The sequence below is a fragment of the Propithecus coquereli genome, unplaced genomic scaffold (assembly GCF_000956105.1).
Source record: "Propithecus coquereli isolate 6110/MARCELLA unplaced genomic scaffold, Pcoq_1.0 Scaffold487, whole genome shotgun sequence".
NCBI lineage: Eukaryota > Metazoa > Chordata > Mammalia > Primates > Indriidae > Propithecus > Propithecus coquereli.
Window position 1 is genome coordinate 831,965 of NW_012150696.1, and position 19,908 is coordinate 851,872.

The window sequence follows — 19,908 nt, forward strand, 5'->3', positions numbered from 1 at the left end:
TTTGGATATCTCAAAATGTCATCATTTTTTTCTGCTTTTCTTTACTACATTTCTTAACCTTGTTTTTCCATCCTTCATGTAAAAGAGATTTCTAGACAGTTTCAGTTTACATACATTTTATCATTTATGGAGGTTTTTTTTTTCCCCCTGGGGGCTCTTCTAGGTGTTTTATACATATTATCTCACATTATACACTGAATCCTCATGTCAACCCCATGAGGTAGGTACTGTCATTATCCTCAATTTAGGGACAAAAAGGCTGATGCTCAGTGAAGTCACAAAGGCAATCAGTCATATGCAGAAGCAAGATTTTAACCCAGTTCTGATACCACAGAACTGTATATATTTAGTCATAAAACTGGAATGGTTATTAAGCCTCACATTTAATTCTTTATTTTATTCTTTCTATAGAGGCTTTCTCCTCTCCCCAAACTCTGAGTCACTCAGCTCGAGCTCAGGAATGACTTCAAATGTCTAAATAGGTCATTTGCAGGGTCTGGGAGGTCTACCCACACCTAAGATAAAAGCTCTGGCTAAATCTTGGCAGGTGAACTACTGAGAATTTAGGCCAATGGGACTGAAAGCAGCTGGGCCCTCTTCTGCCACTCCAGCTTAGGCAGGACAAGAGCTTCCATGAACCATGGAACAGGGCCCTGCTGAGGTTAGATGTGCAGCCTCAGTAGGCATTGGTATTATGGGTAGCCATTCCTCATTTGGCGTCAGTAACTCGCCAAAGGATAAGCTTCAGGACAATCTTGGTGATGAGCTAGAAGCCTCCAGCATCCTCAAAGTGATCTGAAAGCTGAACAGAAGTTTGTCCCTTCCACACTGTGTCAGGGCTTCAGCAAAGGAGTTGTGTTGTGACAACTTTCTGGTTAATATGTAGCTACTCTTTTTTCCTGATCTGGTCCAACTTACTTAACAGTGCCCAAAAGTACAATCTTCAGACTAGTTTTACTCCTAACACCTCCTTGGCTCCTTTGTCCCAAGAGGACCAGATCCCCCTTCTACGTGATCTCCTGCAGGACTCTTCCCCAGCCCCTAACCCATTTCCGGCGGCTCTTCACTGGTCCCTTCTGCTTTTTTTTTTTTTTAAATAAAGTCAGCTGATGTTTAGTTAAGCAGTTGGAGGCCCACTTTCCTGTAAGCCTTCTTAATTCTCCTTTTAGAGATCTTAAAAGCTAACTTTTTTCCCCTTAGGAATTCAGTAACTGAGTAATGTTTTTAGTGAGACAGAGGCCCTGGGACAGTTCTGAAAAGATCCCAAATTTGAATTTTTTCTTGATATTGATTCCTAAGAGTTCTTTATATATTCTGGATATACATCTGTTATCAGATGTATGTATTGTGAATATTTTCTCAGTATGCAGCTTGCCTTTTCATTTTCTTGATGGTATCTTTTGAAGAGAAGTTTTTAATTTTGATGAAGATCAATTTAACCATTTTTTCTTTTATGATTAGTACTTTTTGAGCCTAAGAAATCTTTGCCTACCCCAAGGTAGCAAAGGTTTTCTCCTTCATTTTCTTCTAGAAGATTCACAGTTTTAGCTTCTATATTTAGGTCTGCGATCCATTTCATGTTAATTTTTATATATGGTGTGAGGTGTAAGGGTCCAAGTTCATTCTTTCCCCATATGGATAGCTCGTTGTTGAGAAACTTTCTTTTTTTTCCCATTGAATTGCCCTGGAACTTTTGTTTAAAAAAATCAATTGACCATATATGTTTAGATCTATATTTGCACTCTCTCTAGTTTCATTGATCTATATGTCTCTGTGCCAGCACTACACTATTCTGATTCCTATAGCTTTATAGTTAAGTCTTGAAACCAAGTACTATAAGTCTTCAAACTTTGTTCTTTTTCAAAATTCTTTTAGCCATTCTGTGTACTTAGAATCAGCTTATCAATTCTTATAAAAATGTCTTTTAGAATTTTGATTTGGATTACAGTTAAATCTGTTGATCAATTTGGCAAGCATTGACATCTTAACAGTGTTGAATCTTCCAATCCAGGAACATAGTATAGTTCTCCATTTTTTGAGATCTCCTATTATTTTTCACAGCAGTGTTTTGTAATATCAGTGTATAGGTCTTGTGCATATTTTGTTGAACTTTTCCCTAAGTATTTCACATTGCTGATGCTATTGTAAATAGTATTCTTTTATTCCACTGTCCAATTATTCATTGTTGTATAGAAATACAGTTGATTTTTGTATATTGACCATGTGTCTTGCAACCTTGCTAAAATTCACTTGTTTTACTAGTTTTTGGTAGATTCCTTAAGATTTTCTAAGTAAACTATTATTATGTCATCTGCAGAAAAAGTCTTATTTATTTATTTCTGATTTTTATGCCTTTTATTTCATTTTATTGATTTATCACACTGGCTAGGACCTCTAGTACAATGTTGAATAGAAGTGGTAAGAGTCAACATCCTTGCCTTGTTCTTTTCACCAGTAACTATGATGTTAGCTGTAGATTTTTCATAGACGCCTTTTATCAGGTTGAGGATGTTTCCTTCTGTTCTTAGGTTGCTGAAAGTTTTCATAGTGGACACATGTTGAATTTGTTGAATGCTTTCTCTGTATCTATTGGGATAATCATATGATTTCTAACCTTTATTCTGTTTGAAATGGTGAATTACTTTGGTTGATTTTCAGATGTTGAAAAGCTTGTCTCCTTAACATAAGCATCACTTAGTCATGTCATAGTATCCTTTTTGTATGTTTCTGGATTTGACTTGCTAATATTTTGGGTCCATCTACGGAGAGGATCAGCCAGGTGGGCAAATGGGTCCACACCATCCAGATGAGGTATTTAGAACAAGTTTGAGCACATTCTGCAGCTATCTAATACCTTAGTAAATCCTGCAGTTATACCCACAAATAATCCCTCCTCCTTTTTCACCTGCTCTTTGAAAGGTACTGCCTCCAGAGATAGTATATGAATATGTAGGGCAAGGTTTGAAGTGTGAGTTTGAGTGAATGATGAGTTCTTTGAGGGCAGAGGCTTTATCTCATTCAGTTCTACCAGTATAAGATTACATTCAACTAGTGTTGCAGAAACCCCAAATCACAGTGGCTTATAGAAAGTGAATGTTTATTCTTCTCTCTCGGGCCTGGTCCTGCTCTTACCCACAAACATCCTCCTGGACCCAGGCTGCTTCTAGCTCTCCTGCCCTCCCAACCCGAAGAGGTGACTTAGTTATTCTCAGTCTACATGGGCTGCACTCACATTTCAACTGCAGCAGAGTAGAGTGAGGGATGAGGAAGAAGAGGAAGAAAGAGTGCCCGCCAGCTGACTTTCAGGAAAATACTCAGAAGCAGCCATGAGAGACTTCAGTGATTAGTCATGTGGTCACAGCAAAGCAAGGGTTTTGAGGCAGGCGTCGTGGAGAATAAACAGTTGTTTGCTTTCTGTTGGAAAATCAAATAGTTTGTTCATTTAAATGGGTTTCTTGGGAAGTTCCTGAAACAAAGCTTTTTGCAACTTGTATCTTTCTGGGCCTGAGTTTCCTGGAATAGTAAAGTCATGTTAATAAAGACAGTAGAAAAGAAAACTCATGTTCAGGTACACAGTAAGCTATGTGGGTATAAACGGTTTTGGTTCTCCACATTTATGTCCTTAAGACCTAGCATGGTACATGGCACATGACAGTGCTCAGCACATGTCTGTTGACTGTATATTAACAGCTCACACTTGGCAAGTGTCCGCTGTGTGCTGGGCAATGTAGTAAGTGTTCTACAGGAAGTATTTCAGTTAATCCTCAGGACGGTACTATAAAGTAGCCACCGTTGTCACCCACTACTTCATAGATGAGGAAACTGAGGCTTAGATAAATTTTCATTCATTTATTCAACAAATATGTATTCAGGACCTACTATGTGCTAGGTACTGCAGTGGGCAGGGTCTAAAACATAACAAAATCCTTGTCCTCGTAGAAGCCCCCATCTAGGTCATTTTCTAAAATCACACAGATACTGGAGAGAGGGTGGCCCTTAAACCTAGGTAGTCAGACTGTAGAACCTGCCCCCTTAACCACTGTTTGATTGGTAGACGAGCGGACTGATGAGCGTGGTAAACAAAAATTGTAACTATCCGTTTCCCCACTAGCTCCCTGGTTGCCTGTTAGCTGCAGCTTGGGTGGGTAGATTGCCCCTTCAGCTGTGTCTTCTGAATGGCTCTGAAGTATTCAGTGAGGGGACCTTTGGTAGTGTCATAATACCTTGTTTATCAAGAAGAATACAATTAGTGTATATGCTGTCTTGGTAGAATCTTATGTGCTAAAAATGGAAATAGAAAAGGCAAATACGGGTATGTTCCTAGATTGTCAAAACAGTGATTCAGAATTGCGTCAGGCGCTGATTTGCTGCCTGAAGTTACGTCAGATGTGTTAGAATAAGAGTGTACCTGGTGTTCACGGAGCAAAGGTAGGGATTATGGATCAGGGAGTGTTGCCTCGAGACCAGAGGGCAAGGACATCAAAAATAGGCATCACTAGTTTTATTAGATGTTTCCAGGTATTAAATTCTTGCTTTGCACCAAATTGAGACTTTCTTTACAGCAATCAAAGAATGGGAAAAAATTTTTTAAATAGTCACTTTCCCATCGTGTGACTCAGTATTCTTTAGTGCCATGCTACGTACCAACTAAAGGCTCATGTCCCCCCAATGATAAAGTCTCCTGCTTAGGAAATACGTGTAAAAAGGAGATGCTGGACTTAAGAGATTTGGGGAGGGGGGTGCGTCTAGGTTCTGTCACTTTGAGATCTTGGAAGTCACGCAACCTAAAGTTTCCTCTGTCCTTTTCTTTCTTCCGTGGAGTGTAATGGAAGAGAATCTTGAGAGACTGATACAAGCATGTGTGAACAACATGCTTGAATGACATGTTCACCTAAGCATTAAACATAAAGTGGCTTTGGACAAAAGCTCTGGAGACATTAAAAAACATGGGCCCCCAGCTGAATGTGGAACTGTGGGGGACTATATGCTATTTGAACAAATACCTTGCAAAGATGTTGCGAAAACTGATCCGGTGTAAGTTGGGGGATGGGCTGATTGCCAAGGGCTTTAGACAGGTAGCTTGGCGCCTTGGAGGCCATTTCCTGCGAACTGCCCCAGGGTCTGTCTAGTCTGGCGGAGTTGGGGAGCGGAGGGCCGGGAATGGCCCTGCCATGTGAAACGTGAGGCCTGAGGATGTTCTGAACGCTGGAGCAGGCGGCTCAGCGAGGATTCCACCGCTCCCGCAGCCCCGTCTGCCGGCTGGAGGGTCTCTGGGTGCTGAGCACGTCGCCACTCGGAAGAGGCCTGGCGCTTGACTGTCGGGAGCGCCTGATCTGCTGGCTCGCGCCTCCGAGGGGCCGAAGACTGAACACGGCGGCAGAAAGCCCCGCAGCTGCATGTTGTTTCTGCATTATTTGGAGTTTCCCGCTCAGATGGGCTTTTCTCTCCCCGTGCCCCCTTCCCACCAGCTGCTGCTTTTGTCCCCTAGGCCTTTGAAACAAGGGAGGGAGGAGCCAGCAAAGGACCAAGCGCACCAACATTGGTCTGATGTCATCCTGGGGTCTCCCCCTTTTCTTGTCCCCTCCTCACCACAGTATCAAAATAGACTCAGTATTTATTCTTGGGGCTGGCTTGGGTCTCCTGTGCTTTTGTTTTTATCAAAACCAGTCTCAAGTACAGTGCACACCATCTGGGGGATGGACACGCTTAAAGCTCTAGACTTGGGGGCGGGGGGTAAGGGCAACATATGTAACCTAAATATCTGTACCCCCATAATATGCTGAAAAAAAAAAAACAGTCTCGAAGGCTCTGCGGCAACACGTATGAGCCTTTGGCCTTACGCGGGGGCCGGGAAGGGGCCTTGGGAATCTGGGACAGAAACGTGAGTTGGTGGTTGAGCTGTAGCCTCCCTGGTGTGGGAAGGAAACACCGGGGGACGTGGGGTCTGTGCCGAGGAGGGGCTACAGGCGTCCGACACGACGAAGCTTCCCTCCCCCTATTTTATCCAGGTGATGGGTTCTGAAGAGCTTTACCTGGGGAAGAAAAGAGGTCACAAAAGGGGAGGCCGGAGCCTGCAGTTTGCTTCATGGCGGAACGGGCGCAGGAGGCAGTCGGCACAGCTGACCCGCAGTGGTACGTGCCACTGTATGGACTGGAGCCTTGGCTGGCATTTTTGGCCCTGGCGGGGAGAGCCACCCCTTCCCCTGCCGTGTTCCCCACGTCCGCTAAAGTGCGGCCTCTCGGGGAAGGGACGGAGGGAATGCAGGAGCCGGCCCGAAGCGCCTCCGCACGTGGCAGCCCTGGGTCCGTGAGTTGGCGTGTGTTGGCTCAGTCAGTGCCCTGCGCGGCCCTGCAACTCTGCGATTGGTTTCCAGTGTTTCGCAGATGAGGACGCTGAGACACACAGGCCAAGCATTCGACGTCACGGGGCAGAGCCAGATTCAAACCCTGGTCTGTCTGGTCTCCACGCCCAGGATTCTTTCGTGCGCAGAGACAGATGGAAATCTCAGGGTCGCAAAAGCTATAAATAGCTCACGTTCCCAAAGCCGAGAGGCTGGGACAGTCCTCTCTTCGTCCCCTCCCAGAGACGGTTCTGGTGCCGCGGTTGCTCTAGCTGCGCCTGTGCAGGGCCTTTTATCGTCCCTGTACTTCCCGCAAGACGTGTCAGCTTCCACGTGGCCTGCGGGTCTCTGTCCCTCACCTGCTGGACGCCTGACCCTGTTGAGAGGGGCGGGGCAGACAAAGTTCAATGTATTTTACGTCTTTTTCCCTTCCACAGATGGACCTGTCTGTGGAAACCCTCTTCAGCTTCATGCAGGAGCGCCAGAAAAGGTACGCCAAGTACGCCGAGCAGATGCAGAAAGTGAACGAGATGTCGGCCATCCTGCGGCGCATACAGATGGGCATCGACCAGACCGTGCCGCTCGTGGAGCGGCTCAACAGCGCGCTGCCCGAGAGCGAGCGCCTGGAGCCCTTCAGCATGCAGCCGGGCCGCGAGCTCAAGCTGTGAGCGCCGCCTCCCTCCCGCCGGCCGCCGTGCGGGGCGGGGACACTACACCCGAGGACACGACACCCACAGCCAGAGTCGCGCCGTGCGCCCGCGGCCGGAAGCTCCCCGCTGCGGGCGTCGGTGGCCCGGCTGGCGCGAAGCCTGCCGTTGGCCTGCTCTTTCCCCTGGCGCGGTCTCCCCGTGCAAAATGACGCAAACTAACTCGCGGCGATGCCCGAAGCTGGAACATTTGAGTCATTAGGATTCTTTAAAGAACTCTGCATCGAGAATTGTTTTTATTTTGTTTGTTTTTTTTAATTAAAGTGGATATAGTTTAGCTGCCGGAGTACAGACGTGGAGAGAATAGTGTTAAGCAGCTCTGTGTTCCCCACGCCCTCGTGACGGTTTACTCAGCGCGCGCAATGTGAGTTGCAAACATAAAAACTCATTCGATCTAGGTCCGCGTGTTGTTCCTGTTCCTACCCTGACCGTTTCCGTCACAACAAGACATTATCTGGGGCCTGCCCCGATGAGACGTGGGTTTCCCGTTGTGTGCCAGGTTAGGGCGTCCCCTGCATGTCGTCGTCAGAGACCGAAGTCTCCCTTTCTGCACGCTCAGCAGATTCACCTCGACCGATAACTGGTTTCCTTGATGCAGACACAGTTTAGGTGTCTTTCTTTTTATTACATCAACACTGGCAGGACTCCAATTTTCGTAACAAGGTTTTAACCAACATTTGTTTTTCCTAGCCTAGTAAACGTGTTGGACGTTAAGGCTTTGGCAGCGGACCACAGAGATCACTTACTCCGCAGACACTTGCTGAGCCCAATGCCAGACATTGGCCAGAGATACAAAAATGGCTATACAGCCTTTACCTTCATTTCCAAAGAGAAAAAACTCAAAATGCTGCTGAATTTCTGTGGGCCTTTAGGAAATGAAGCAATTTGAGTAACATCAAAAGTGCTTAGTGTCATACTTTGCACACCATAGATGTTCTCATGGGAGAAAGGACGGAAGAAGCTAGAAATGGAATGTGGGGCACAGACCCAGGCGGGTGGTTTGAGACTGAGAGCCGGGGTTTGAGGGCGTCGCCGCCGGGGCTGGGATACCATGCAGGCCTCTAGCCTGTTCCCCGAATTCCTCCAACCCTCACGAGGCGTTTTTTAGATGCCACAAACAGCCTTCAGGTGGGGCACAGTGAGAGAATCGCTTGAGGCCAGGAGTTCGAGACCAGCCTGAGTAAGAGCGAGACCCCGTCTCTACAAAAAAGCAGAAAAATTAGCCGGGCGTAGTAGTCCCAGCTACTCAGGAGGCTGAGGCAGGAGGATCGCTTGAGCCCAAGAGTTTGAGGTTGCAGTGAGCTATTAACACGATGACGCCACTGCACTCTAGCCCAGGGTGACAGAGTTTAAAAAAAAAACCAAAAACCAGCCTTCGTAGATTTGTAAGATTAAAACCGATCCTGCTTACTGTAGCCTATCTCAGCTACATTTTATCTGATTCTAATCTTGGATTTTAATCAGATACTATTGTATAAATTTCTTAGAAACCAGAATAAAATGCAAGATATTAAACAACTGGGTGACAGAGCAGCATGAACATTCCAGGCTAAATGGAGAAAAAGTTTTTAAAAATTCAGACTTACGAAAAAATTAGTAGCTTTTAGTATTTTCTAATAACCAAAAAAAAAAAAAAATCCAGATTGTTCATTTCCGCTGAGCTGGAAAGACAAATCGGAAAACAGAACCAAGAGAAAAGGTCCAAGGAAGCGTCTGCCTTTTCAAAGGGCAACCTGTGGGTCCCATTTCTGCCATCCTCAGAACTGCTGTCTTTATTTCCCCATTAGGAAGGTGGAGTAGAGACATCCGGCTCCAGGACATAAAGGTGAGTGTGGGAGCCCGGAGGAATGGAAGCAGCGAGCTGGGAGTGGGCAGCTGTTCTTGAGCCTTTGCTGGGCCTGGCCCGTGAAAGAAGGTCGTCCTGATAATACCTTCTGATGATCAGGGTTTTACTGAGGCCTTCAACCATTTCTAGAGCAATTCATTAGAGGATGCAAATCAAGAAATATGTTCTGTAACTTAGGAACCTTTTTTTTTTTTTTTTTTTTTTAGAGACAGAGTCTCACTCTGTTGCCTGGGCTAGAGTGTCATGGCATCATCCTAGCTCACAGCAACCTCAAACTCCTGGGCTCAAGCCATCCTTCTGCCTCAGTCTCCCGAGTAGCTGAGACTACAGGCATACACCACCATGCCTGGCCTAATCCACTGATCTTTCTTTCCGTATCATTTCATGGTTTTGTTTTGTTTTTTTCTTGAGATAGGGTCTTGCTCTGTCGCCCAGGGTGGGATACAGTGATGTGATCATAGCTGACTTGCAACCTCAAACTCCTGGGCTCAAGTGATTCTCCTGCCTCAGCCTCCTGAGTAGCTGGGACTACAGGTGTCTGTCCACGCCCAGCTAATTTTTTAATTTTTGGTAGAGATGGGGTCTTGCTATGTTGTTTAATGCTGTTTTAATATTATAATTTCACAATGCATTTTAATATCTGATATGGCAAGACTAGATACCACCTACCCTCAGTACTTTTTCCTGTTTTCTAATTTTAAACTGGCAGAAAAGTTGAAAGAATAATATAATGAATATTCACTGGTGAACCTAGACTGACAGGAAGTGGCATTTCTAAGCCATCACCACCATTGTTTTTCTTGTGGAGCACACAGAACCCAGCTGGGAACACAGGGACGTGCTCGAGGCCTTCAAAGAAGGAAGGGTCTGCAGAGCCACACAGACAGCTCAGGCGCCATTTTCCCTGCACTGCACACAGTTGACAAACGAAAGCACAAAATGGGATGCAGTCCCGGCGTCCGAGAGCTGAGAGACAGTCACGTTGGATGATGCCCGATGGCCTGTCTGGCATCTGTGAGATGTTCCGGGACGGGCAGGTCTCTAGCTCTGACCTTCGCTGAGCAGTTTCATGTCACCGAACCTCAGCCTCCACCTCCCGACAGCGCGGGCTGGATGGGCTCGGCCCCTTCCAGCTCTAAGGTTCCAAGTCTGCGATTCTGACGCTAAACTCTTCCGCCAACAGTGAGGCGCATGCGCACCTGTTGTCTCTGAGCAGTGGCCCTGGGTCCTGGTAGTGACTTTAAATTCTGAGCTCCCAAGGGAGAGCTGTTTTCCTTCCTTTTAATTATAAATTGGAGGGGGCCCAGTGGCTCCTTCTTAGAGAGCCTCTTTTCCTTGTCCGTCTACGCATCCGCATTTACGAACACTGTCGAACAGGCCCCGGCACCGCAGCCTCCTCGTTGCGTAGCTGAAGTGCAGGGTCGGTAGAAGCTGCCCCTCACCCCTTGTGTTATGTGCATACAAATTTGTAATAAACGAATTGTGGGGCTAACAGCAAATGAGAGTGTAGATTTCACGAGAGCCTTTATACTTTACAGATTCCATGTCTTTGTTTTGCTCAAAGTTTTATTCTTAGTAATGATACAGTTTTGTAGACTATATAGTCTCCTGCCTCTCAGATGATAAAATCCTCAGAATAGAAAATATATTTTGAGCCTAGATACCTACGCAGTATTCTCTGTGGAGTAAATATTTGATGAAACGAGTTTCGAGGACTCCGTATCCTGAAATGTAGGCGTACACTCAAGAAATTGGGTGTTTTTGTTTTGGGGGGTGGCATTCCCTAGTATTTGCTTCAGACTTCTTCAAAGAGGCTGGTAACGTTACCATTATATTATAGGTATGACACGCGGTTTCCAGGGTTACACAAGGGCCCTGGGGGCTGACATGTGCCATTTTTGTGTTGATTTGTAGAACTTACTTAGCTCTGGCATTTCCCCTAGTAAGTCCCAAGGCAAAACGAGGAATCTTCAGAAATGAGACATGAGCAAACGTATTAAAATTCTAGTGACTGGGAACTTTGTCTTCCTGATTTGTTTATACCTCAGCCAAGCCCAGCTATATAGTACTCAGTAGAAATTACTTAAAATGTTGATACTAAAGATTGAAGGACGGAGTGGGGAGAAGTGAAAATTTTTCTTCTTGTGGACTTTTTAGGTGTAAAATTTCTCTTCATTGTGAGAGTTTTGCCTTTCTTCCCCCCCACCATGACCTTCATTGCTCTGTGAAGAAAGATAATACTGCCCCAGAGGAGGGGTCATGGTTGTTCACTAATTTGTAATAAATAATACTTTCTTGTGGTTTTCGACACAGCAGGCATGTACCTTCCATTCAGATGTCATGGATACAGAGGGGAAGGGTAACCAGATAATTATTCACATGCCTCAAAAAAAAAAAAAAAATACTGGCAACTAAATCTAGTTGCTTACTAGTGTGACCAGCATTGTGCGGGTGTGTATGTGTGTCCATTACTCTTAGGATTTTTTTCAGGGTTAGCAGTGTCAGTATAAGACCTGCTTGATAGAATTTACCGATGACCCAGTTAATTTCCCTTCACCAATCAAGGCTCATTCCTTGAGGCATGGTTTATGCCAAAAGCTTTCAGTCTTTGAAACTGTTGTAATTCCCTGAGCACAGAGAAGCCAGGCCATAGCTGAACTAATTCTCCGCAAGTCACCCTACTTGCCTATGACGCTGCTTCTACAAGGTCACGCCCTGCATTTCCTGCGGGACAGCATTTGCAAACTGAGTTTAGTGTTTTAGCTAGAACCAAGGAACAAAACTCATTTTTACATAAATGCAAGTTGATGTCTCTGCACATAAACTGCAACAATATGACTGACTTGTAAATATCTTCCAAGACAGTGCTGTAATTTTCCAGTTGATTTCGCAACATTTTAAAGATATAACCAAGTATAATTCTGCTGTTCAAGGATGAATGTGTCCCACAGAACGCTAGAAATAACTTCCCTCTTCCATTTATAGATGCAGAAAAGTAATATTCAGAGAAAAGCACTTAAACAAATTTTGTTTACTAGACCTAGAACATTCCTGGTTAATGTCAGAAAAACAAAACCGGACAAGAGTATTTAAGATAAAGTAATAATAAATGTTTTGAGGCTAAAAAGCTTTTGTCACCTAGTTCCAGCACACACTCCCTGCCCTTCACACAATCTCTTTGCACACTCAGGGCTCACTCTAATTTGGCCACATTTTCCTTCACATTTCAGAATCCGCACCTTCCCGACTTCATCCTTAGTTTAAGTCCTGATCTAATTTTAGTTGTCAGATCCAAACTAGTGCTCCAGTACCAGCCTGCTGAGGCTGGTCTCCAAGGAGCTCCAAGGTCTGCCTTCCAGTAGGCAGCTGGCCGGACCGTCAGGCCTTTGCGAGACCCACATCTCTCACCTGAAGCCTCTCATGGAAGCACCTGTTCCTCCTGCTGCCCTCCATCCTCGGAGGCCGATTTGGTCCACATTCCCCTTGTCTATCCCACGCCCACCTGTTTTTCAGCAGAGTCTTGGCAAGACAGTTCTTCTGGTCAAGCTCACTCTATCCAATCCTTCTTGCTTTTACATTTTCTTAAATCCAACTTCAACTCAGAAGCCTTTTACAACCAACTCCAGCGAGGTCCCCTGTGATTCTCTCTCTAGTCATTATTTTGTCTGCTTGCACTGAAGGTAAACACTTTATTCCTTCAATGCGTAATTTTTGCTAAACTGATGAGACTAAGCTGCTAGTTTCGTAAGTGGTCATACTCAGTGTCATGAGCAGAGAGGTCACTTAGATGTATCTGGCAAGGACAGAGATCAGTTATCATCTTTTTTTTCCCCTCTGAGGCGGATTCTCACTGGGTTGCCCAGACTGGTTTCCAACTGCTGGACTCAAGTGATAATCCCACCTCAGCCTCCTGAGTAGCTGGGACCCCAGGCACACACCACCACGCCTGGCTTCAAGAACAGCTCTTGAACAACTGTCCTTCCTCAGTTTTTCCTACAAGAATTAAAAAATCATTTACTTGTTACATTATAACGTACCACCAGTGTGTAGCTGGTCTTTTTTTCTTCCTACCCTTGTGTGTTGTGGAATGAATCAGCGGGAAAATATTTACCAAATGCCCTAGGTGTCTACACATTAAAGAGTGAAGGCGGGTGCTAAACTGTTAGCTAATGGTCCAGGGTTCCATACGAACGAAAGAGCACGGAACGTATCTGACACCACCACTTTATTGTGAGCTAAATCCTCGTTCATGTGAGAACAGGACAGGTGCCACTACCGCCTCCTTTGGCGACTTGGGTGATACAGTTCCCACTGAGTGCACAGCTGCAAAGAGAGATCTCTCCTCATAGTTGTGTATAAACAGGTACCAGTTTTGATTTATTTCATCATATGAACATACATGACACATCAAAATGAGAAATGCACAATTTAATCATTCAATAGCTTGCCTGACTCCAAAAGAACACTATATTCATATTAAACATTTATACAGTCTTTCCACCTAACTTTACAAACGTCCTAAACCATTTTCCAGCATTTCTCACATAGAATTCTAGTTCTGTTCTTTAAAATCACCACCTGTATCATCCTAGTAGACTCCAGGGCTTCCCCTACGATCCCACGCTGAAGGAGCCACCACGCCGCGGACACCCGGCAGCCCCAGGCTCGCCTCTGAGGCCGCCCCTTCAGCATGGTAGTCTTGATTCCAAGAACTGATTATTTGACATTAGTGATCAAGGACTAAAGGTTGTAGTGTATGACTACATCACAGTTAAAGGAAGGAAGGGGACCATGGCCAAGAGAAACCCTACATGACAGAATGCAAACTTCTGCCCAGAGATCTCCTTAAACCAAGCCCTCCAACCCTCCTGAAACATACTCAACAACAGAGCTCTTGCTTTCATTTCTGAAAAAATGTTTGACAAATTGATGTGACCAGATTCTGGAAGCGGTGAACTGTTACACATTTGGTGTGTGTGTCTACATAACACATCAAAAATTACTGTGTGAAACTTGAGGATGTCTGATTACATGAAAAGATGTAAATGTGTATGTAAAAACTAACTCAGATCACTTAGCAGAACTTTTTCAGAATGGTAACAATGTACTCCCTATGCCGTTTACTCTCCTCTGCCTTCATCTCTCAGCCATATCACAGCACACATTATTTGTGCATAACTCGTTACGTCTGTGAAGCTCATATCCTCATGATCAAATCAGTCAGTTTTGAATCATGTCATTCTATGCTGGTTTTAGCAGTCACCATAGGAAACATTAAGTCACATCCTAGTCAAAGAAATGTCCATTTCTCAAACACAGAAAAACCTGAGATATGAGTCAGCAACTAGCTACACTTACAGTAAAGGAAAGAACAATGGCAACGCCCATCCCACACCCCCACCCCAAGAAAACTGCTGACGTGAATTAAGGTTTCGAAAGAGGACCACACTGTCACTGATAAAACTCAAGCCAGGAAGATTAAAAGCAGATCTGTACTATCGCTTGTGGACTTGCTCTGATCGCCTCCTATTTTCAGCTGCCAGGATTGATTCCATACAGTGATTGTAGGTCAAGGACTGAGAAGCCACCTTGGTCTTGCTCCACGTGGACCTGCCCCATCTAAAACCACGCTGCGGGTAGTTTCTGGAAATAGCTTGGCTGTGGCTTTGCACTCTACTCACAACTAAACAAAATCAACGGTCTTCTCCGCACCTTCCTCTACTGTCGTATTCTGAAATTCCCTGCTTACCAAAGCCTCTCTCAGCCCTATTAGTAAATCTGAAAGTCTGAGGGAATTATAGAAATACCACCCTCGTCACATGCTATTAGGGAAATAAGTTTCCTGCTTCTCCTCGGCGATTTTTACCTTCCTTAATCTTTCCACAGTTCTTCTCTTGGTAGTTTGCTATAAAATTCTGCCTTGTTACCATTTTACCAACCAGCCATGCAGTGAAACAGAAATGGAGAACATCTACTTTGGCTGAGAACTTGAAGGTGCTGCTGCTTCTCTGCTACCAACCCCAATAAATTCACATTTGGCTTTAAACCAAGTTAATCTTTATTTAAAGGATTAACAATCTCATTTTAAACAATTCTTTGATTTATAAAGAGGGAGGCTGTTTAGCCTCCCAACCTTAGCTTAAATCATTAGGCTGCCAGATTCCTGGCCATTAAACCGAATCCTAGGTGGTTTCCCCTCGCTTTCTTCATAAAGCTGAGAAGGAAAAAAAAAATTAACTACCTCCATCCAGGCCCAACTGGAATTTTGTGCATAAGACAGTTTGAATTGGTCTGAAAAGTGTGACTAGCTACCTACCTATTCACAATGCCTAGAAAACGGGCTACCAGACACGGTAGTGGTGAAAGCCCTGACTTTCCTGTCTGAGGTACTGGGTTGGTTCTAAAGTAGATCTTGGCAAGGCCCCTAATGGTCCGTCCGGCAGAACGATGCGCGCGTCACTCGGCTGTCAGGTGAGCTTGGATCTGTGCGTCAGCTTTGGATGTGACCATTTCTCTTGGATTAACCATTAGGCTCCGTCCCTAACAGGGCCTACCTACCCGACCCACGGCTGGCTCAGTCTCAGCGCTAAGGTGCACTAGGGAAGGGTCTGGACAAAGACGAGTACTTGAGATCTCTTTGTAGCACAACATGAAAATGGTAGGGGATTTTGTCCTCTAACACCAAATGCCCTTGCTTTTGTGAGAACAAGAGCATGTGCAACTCACTGAATAAAACTGTTTCCTCCATCTAGGGGGAATTCTAGCATCTGCCCTTGCACTTTCGTTGAGAGAAATATTAGCTGACCTCTCAAATGCAGATGTTAAGAGAGAACAACTGGGTTGATCCATCTTTTGATTTTACACCATAGCTCCATTTTCCAAAAATATATATGTATGTACATATATATATTTCAGATTTACAGGGAATATTTTTTGTGAACAAGAAAAAAACTGTCCATAGAAGTCACAAGTGTCTTTCTTCTCAGGAAACCTCAATGATTTCCATGCTGCCTGAGAAGCTAGACTGACTGCCCACTTTCCCCAGTTCCTCCCGTGACCTGTTCTCTGACATGATGCTCTCTCCAAATTCCATCTGGCAACTTCTGCGTTTAAACTGCTTTTCAAAGGGGCTCTCTTCATGCCAGCTCCGCCGTGAGTCAGCTCTGTCACTTGGCTTCTGCCGCCTGCGCACGGAATAGACTTGGTCGCTGCAGGTGGGCAGCTGGCTACAGCTGTAGGCAGAATAACTGGCGTTGCCTCCATAGATGGCCGAGGCAGAGTAGAAGTGAGAGGACTCTGTAGCAAAATACCAACTGTTGGTCAGGGAAGGGGTCGAGGTCTGGGGAGCCAAGATATCTGAATGCCAGCCCTTGAGGCCCAGCCCGGCAGACTTCGTGAGGTGTTGCTGGCTGGTGGAGAGGCCAAAAATGAAGTTGGTGTGGTGATTGTCCTCCACACTCCCACTTCGGTGCAATGGAGACAAGAAGGACCTCTGGGTGGCACCACTGTTGCTGGTTCTTACTGAGTGCAATCGCTTGCTCTGGGTATCTGACGGCCTGGCAGCCTGGGGCGTCTTGGGGATGTTGGCTTCCTCCTTATCCGGGCTGGTTTCAGGACTCTGCTCTGATACTTCCTGAACTGGGGAGAACTGGCACAGCTTGTTGGTCCCATCCAGAGCAGTGGAAGATTTATAGTATTCCAAAGCATCTTCTGAGGAGGAGAAACCGTGTAAGGACGCTGCCACACTGGCTGAATACGACACCGATTTGATATCGAGAGAGAAGGAACGCTTGAGCTTACTGCTGTCTTCCAGCTTGTCTGAGGACAGCTGGATCCCATTGAGCGCCTGTACCAGTGGACTGTCCCCTAACAGTGACGGCTGTACGCTGGGCACACTGGCAGCATGCACAGGCCTCTGCCCCGCTGCCTCTGAGGTAGCAGAGTCGGCACAGGGTGGACTGAGGGACATCTCGCTTTTCTGTCCACCCTCTGAGACTGCAGGGACGGGTTCGTTTGGCTTCTCCAGGTGCAGCAGCTTGAGTTTGCTCTTTGGCCCTGATGCTCCAGTCTGGTTCTTAATCTTCTTCTCGTAGTCCAGGAGTTGGCCCAGAAAATTGAAGTTTGGAGATATAGTAGGTCTTTTTTCTTTCACAAATCTGTGAAGAGAGGAAGAAAAACAAAAAATCCTGTATTTTACAACTACACTGTATCTTAAGAGTATTAAGGGAATAAATGAGATAGGGAATTATTAGACAGACCTTCTCGAATACCTTTGGACGAGGATTGGTTTCAAAGTTCAGGGAGATGCCCCAAGGGGGAGAACACAAAGGGCTTCTCTGAGTTGGGGGAGCTCCACATCCCTGGAGCATGCTAGACAGGAGCAGTCAGGCCCCAAAAGCTCTAGTTTTAGCCTCCTTATTTTCAAGGATCCAGGGCCCCCAATGCAACTAATAAGAGATGGTTCTCTGCCACCAAAGAACCACCCCCCCCGACACACACACACCAGTGCCACCATCAGAAGCACAGTGTAGCACCCACTCCAATATCGTCCCCTCTCAAAGTCCCCACGGTCACTTCTCAAGATATTTCACATTTTAAATTAATGGCAAAAAGACGATGGTATCAGATGGTCAAAATAGCAAAGCACACATTTCTGCGTTCCTTCTTTTTGTGCTGAACATGATAGAATACCCAAAGTGCTAAGCACTACACTAATGCACTGAATTATTTATTTAATCCTCAAAACTACCCTATGTGAGGTGGGTGTAATCATCCCCTTCATGTAGATACACCAAGTCCATAGAGACTTGCTCAAAATCACACAGCTACAAATGGTGGCAGTGGATTCAAAACTAGGTCTGTCTCATGTCTGGGTCCATTTTTGTAACCAACACATTAAATAAGATTCATCAAGGGATCAAAACTCATAATAAATAGCTTTCATGTTTCACTGGGGAAACACAGTCTCTTAGAAATGGTAGACAAATTCTTCAATGGCCCAGAACCTCATGAACACTCTTTAGACGAGGCAGGAGTAAAACTGCACTGACAATTTGCATTTGAATAAGGAACCCAAAAAACCTAAAACTCCATGGAAACCAAGTGACCTAAAGCAAATTAACAAAGCCAGAAATAACTGGCCCAACCATAACAAGTATAAATGTAGGAATTTGAAAGCCGCTGTATTTATACAATAGCAAGACCCCATCTCCTGAATGAATGAATGAATGAATGAATGCAAGGTCCTCATAATGAAACTTTGTAACATGACACAAGGGTGCTTTTTCTTCTAGATTCCACATGGAGCAGGAGGACCTCAGGGAGAAAGCCAGAATGGAGGACCCGGCCGCTCCAGCCTCCTGCCTCAGATAGGAAGCTGTTCAGACAGCTCCTTTCTGTTTTTCAAATTGAGAAAAAAGTCCAACTGTTAAAGCAGGCCTGCTCCATGTGTTTCTATTTTTGATTCTTTATCACAAAAAAAACTAACCACTTCTACCACCAAGGCATGCGGAGGACTCGGATTCATCAGAGACTGGGGGGCGACCCCATCAAAATTAGACACTGCAAAATCTGGCCAACTCTAGAATGTAGAACATTTTACTCAATGAATGGAGATTGACAGTTGGTTTTATCCTTGCATTCATTAGGCTTTTTCCTCCCAGCAATACAAAGTTTAAAGCAAAGCAGAGATTCTATAATGAGCATTCTACTAGAAGTTTTTTTCCCCTCATGTATAAATTAGAACAAACGATATTTCCCCACTTAGGGAAAAGAATAAAATCCCATAATAGGACAGGAATCTCTGCCTGGACTTCTTGTTCCTTGGGCTCACGAAGTAACTGACAACGAATTTGACACGGGAGGGCACAATTAACACTAAATGATAAAACTGTGTTGTTCTCCAATCGTTGCAAGACCATTTAAAAACCCACAGTAATCTGTAGAGAATGTGACTAAAATAATCGAGATCTGCTTCGATCTGGTTACCCACCCTCATTACCTACTCATGTTTCGGGTCGAATGAAAAGCCAATCACAGGGGACGCCATCTTGTCCTCACCTGTAAGCTTCGTCTAAAGACATGTCCATCCTCTTCATGATGTAGGCAATGGCGATGGTGGCTGAGCGAGAGATCCCGGCTAAACAGTGCACTAGGACACATCCGTTGGAGGCTTTTGCTTTCTCTGTGTGAGTCAAATTCAAGAAAGGTCACTACGACGATTTTGTCTGGCAGTGAAATCTTGTTTCCATTTACTTACTCAGTATCTTTCACCTCAAAAACCTCAAAGAAAATCTCATCTGTTTATATCATAGGTACTCTTTCAACAGTCATTTGAGGAGGTAGGGGGAGATAATTTCCTCACCATTGACATACAGGACAATTAAGGTCCAAAAGTGTTAATAAGCAATTTGTTACTAACTCAAGTTGCCTGACTCTTATTTCGGTACTTTTCACTATGTATTTTTTACTTTATTATTAGCATTACTAGTATTCTTTAGAGACAGGGTCTCGTCCTGTCGCCCGGGCTGAGTGCAGTAGCACAGTCGTAACTCACTGCAGCCTCCAACTCCTGGGCTTAGGCAATCCTCCTGCCTCAGCCTCCCAAGTAGCTATGACTACAGGCACATACCACCACACTCAGCTAATTTTTAAATTTTTTGTAGAGATGAGGTCTCACTATGTTGCCCCTGCTGGTCTTAAACTCCTGACCTCAAGGGATTCTCCCACCTTGGCCTCCCAAAGTGCTGGGATTATGGGCATGAGCCACCATGCACAGCAGTGTTTATTATTTAATAAACTTTCCTGGGTATAAATGTTACATTGTGATTACATGATTCTATTTGCACAGTGTAGAAAATTGCAGAAACAGAAAAGTATATAAAAAAGGAAATAAGAACCATCCAAAATCCCATCCTAACATACAGCTAATATTTGGTTTACTCACGTTATCTGACACTTCAATTTCTTCCCTGATTACATAAGAGAGAGTTAAATTTTTAAAAATCCATTTTCA

At 44.8% G+C, this 19,908-nt stretch overlaps 2 protein-coding genes across 3 annotated transcripts in view; one reads left to right on the forward strand and one right to left on the reverse strand.

Annotated features, from left to right (window-relative positions):
* LOH12CR1 (loss of heterozygosity, 12, chromosomal region 1) overlaps positions 1-7,475 on the forward strand; it is a 93,573-nt gene extending 86,098 nt beyond the window's left edge. For both annotated transcript variants that reach the window (XM_012655796.1, XM_012655795.1), the window contains exon 4: positions 6,779-7,475. In XM_012655796.1, coding sequence (XP_012511250.1) covers positions 6,779-7,009 — 231 coding nt within the window. In that variant the 3' untranslated portion in view covers positions 7,010-7,475. The remainder of the gene's footprint in view (positions 1-6,778) is intronic.
* A 5,771-nt stretch (positions 7,476-13,246) lies between these two features.
* The window catches only part of DUSP16 (dual specificity phosphatase 16), a 115,415-nt gene continuing 108,753 nt past the window's right edge, over positions 13,247-19,908 (reverse strand). Inside the window, exons 6-7 of the mRNA XM_012655786.1 lie at positions 18,954-19,077; positions 13,247-17,050 (exon numbers count right to left, since the gene is read on the reverse strand). Coding sequence (XP_012511240.1) covers positions 15,877-17,050; positions 18,954-19,077 — 1,298 coding nt within the window. The 3' untranslated portion in view covers positions 13,247-15,876. The remainder of the gene's footprint in view (positions 17,051-18,953; positions 19,078-19,908) is intronic.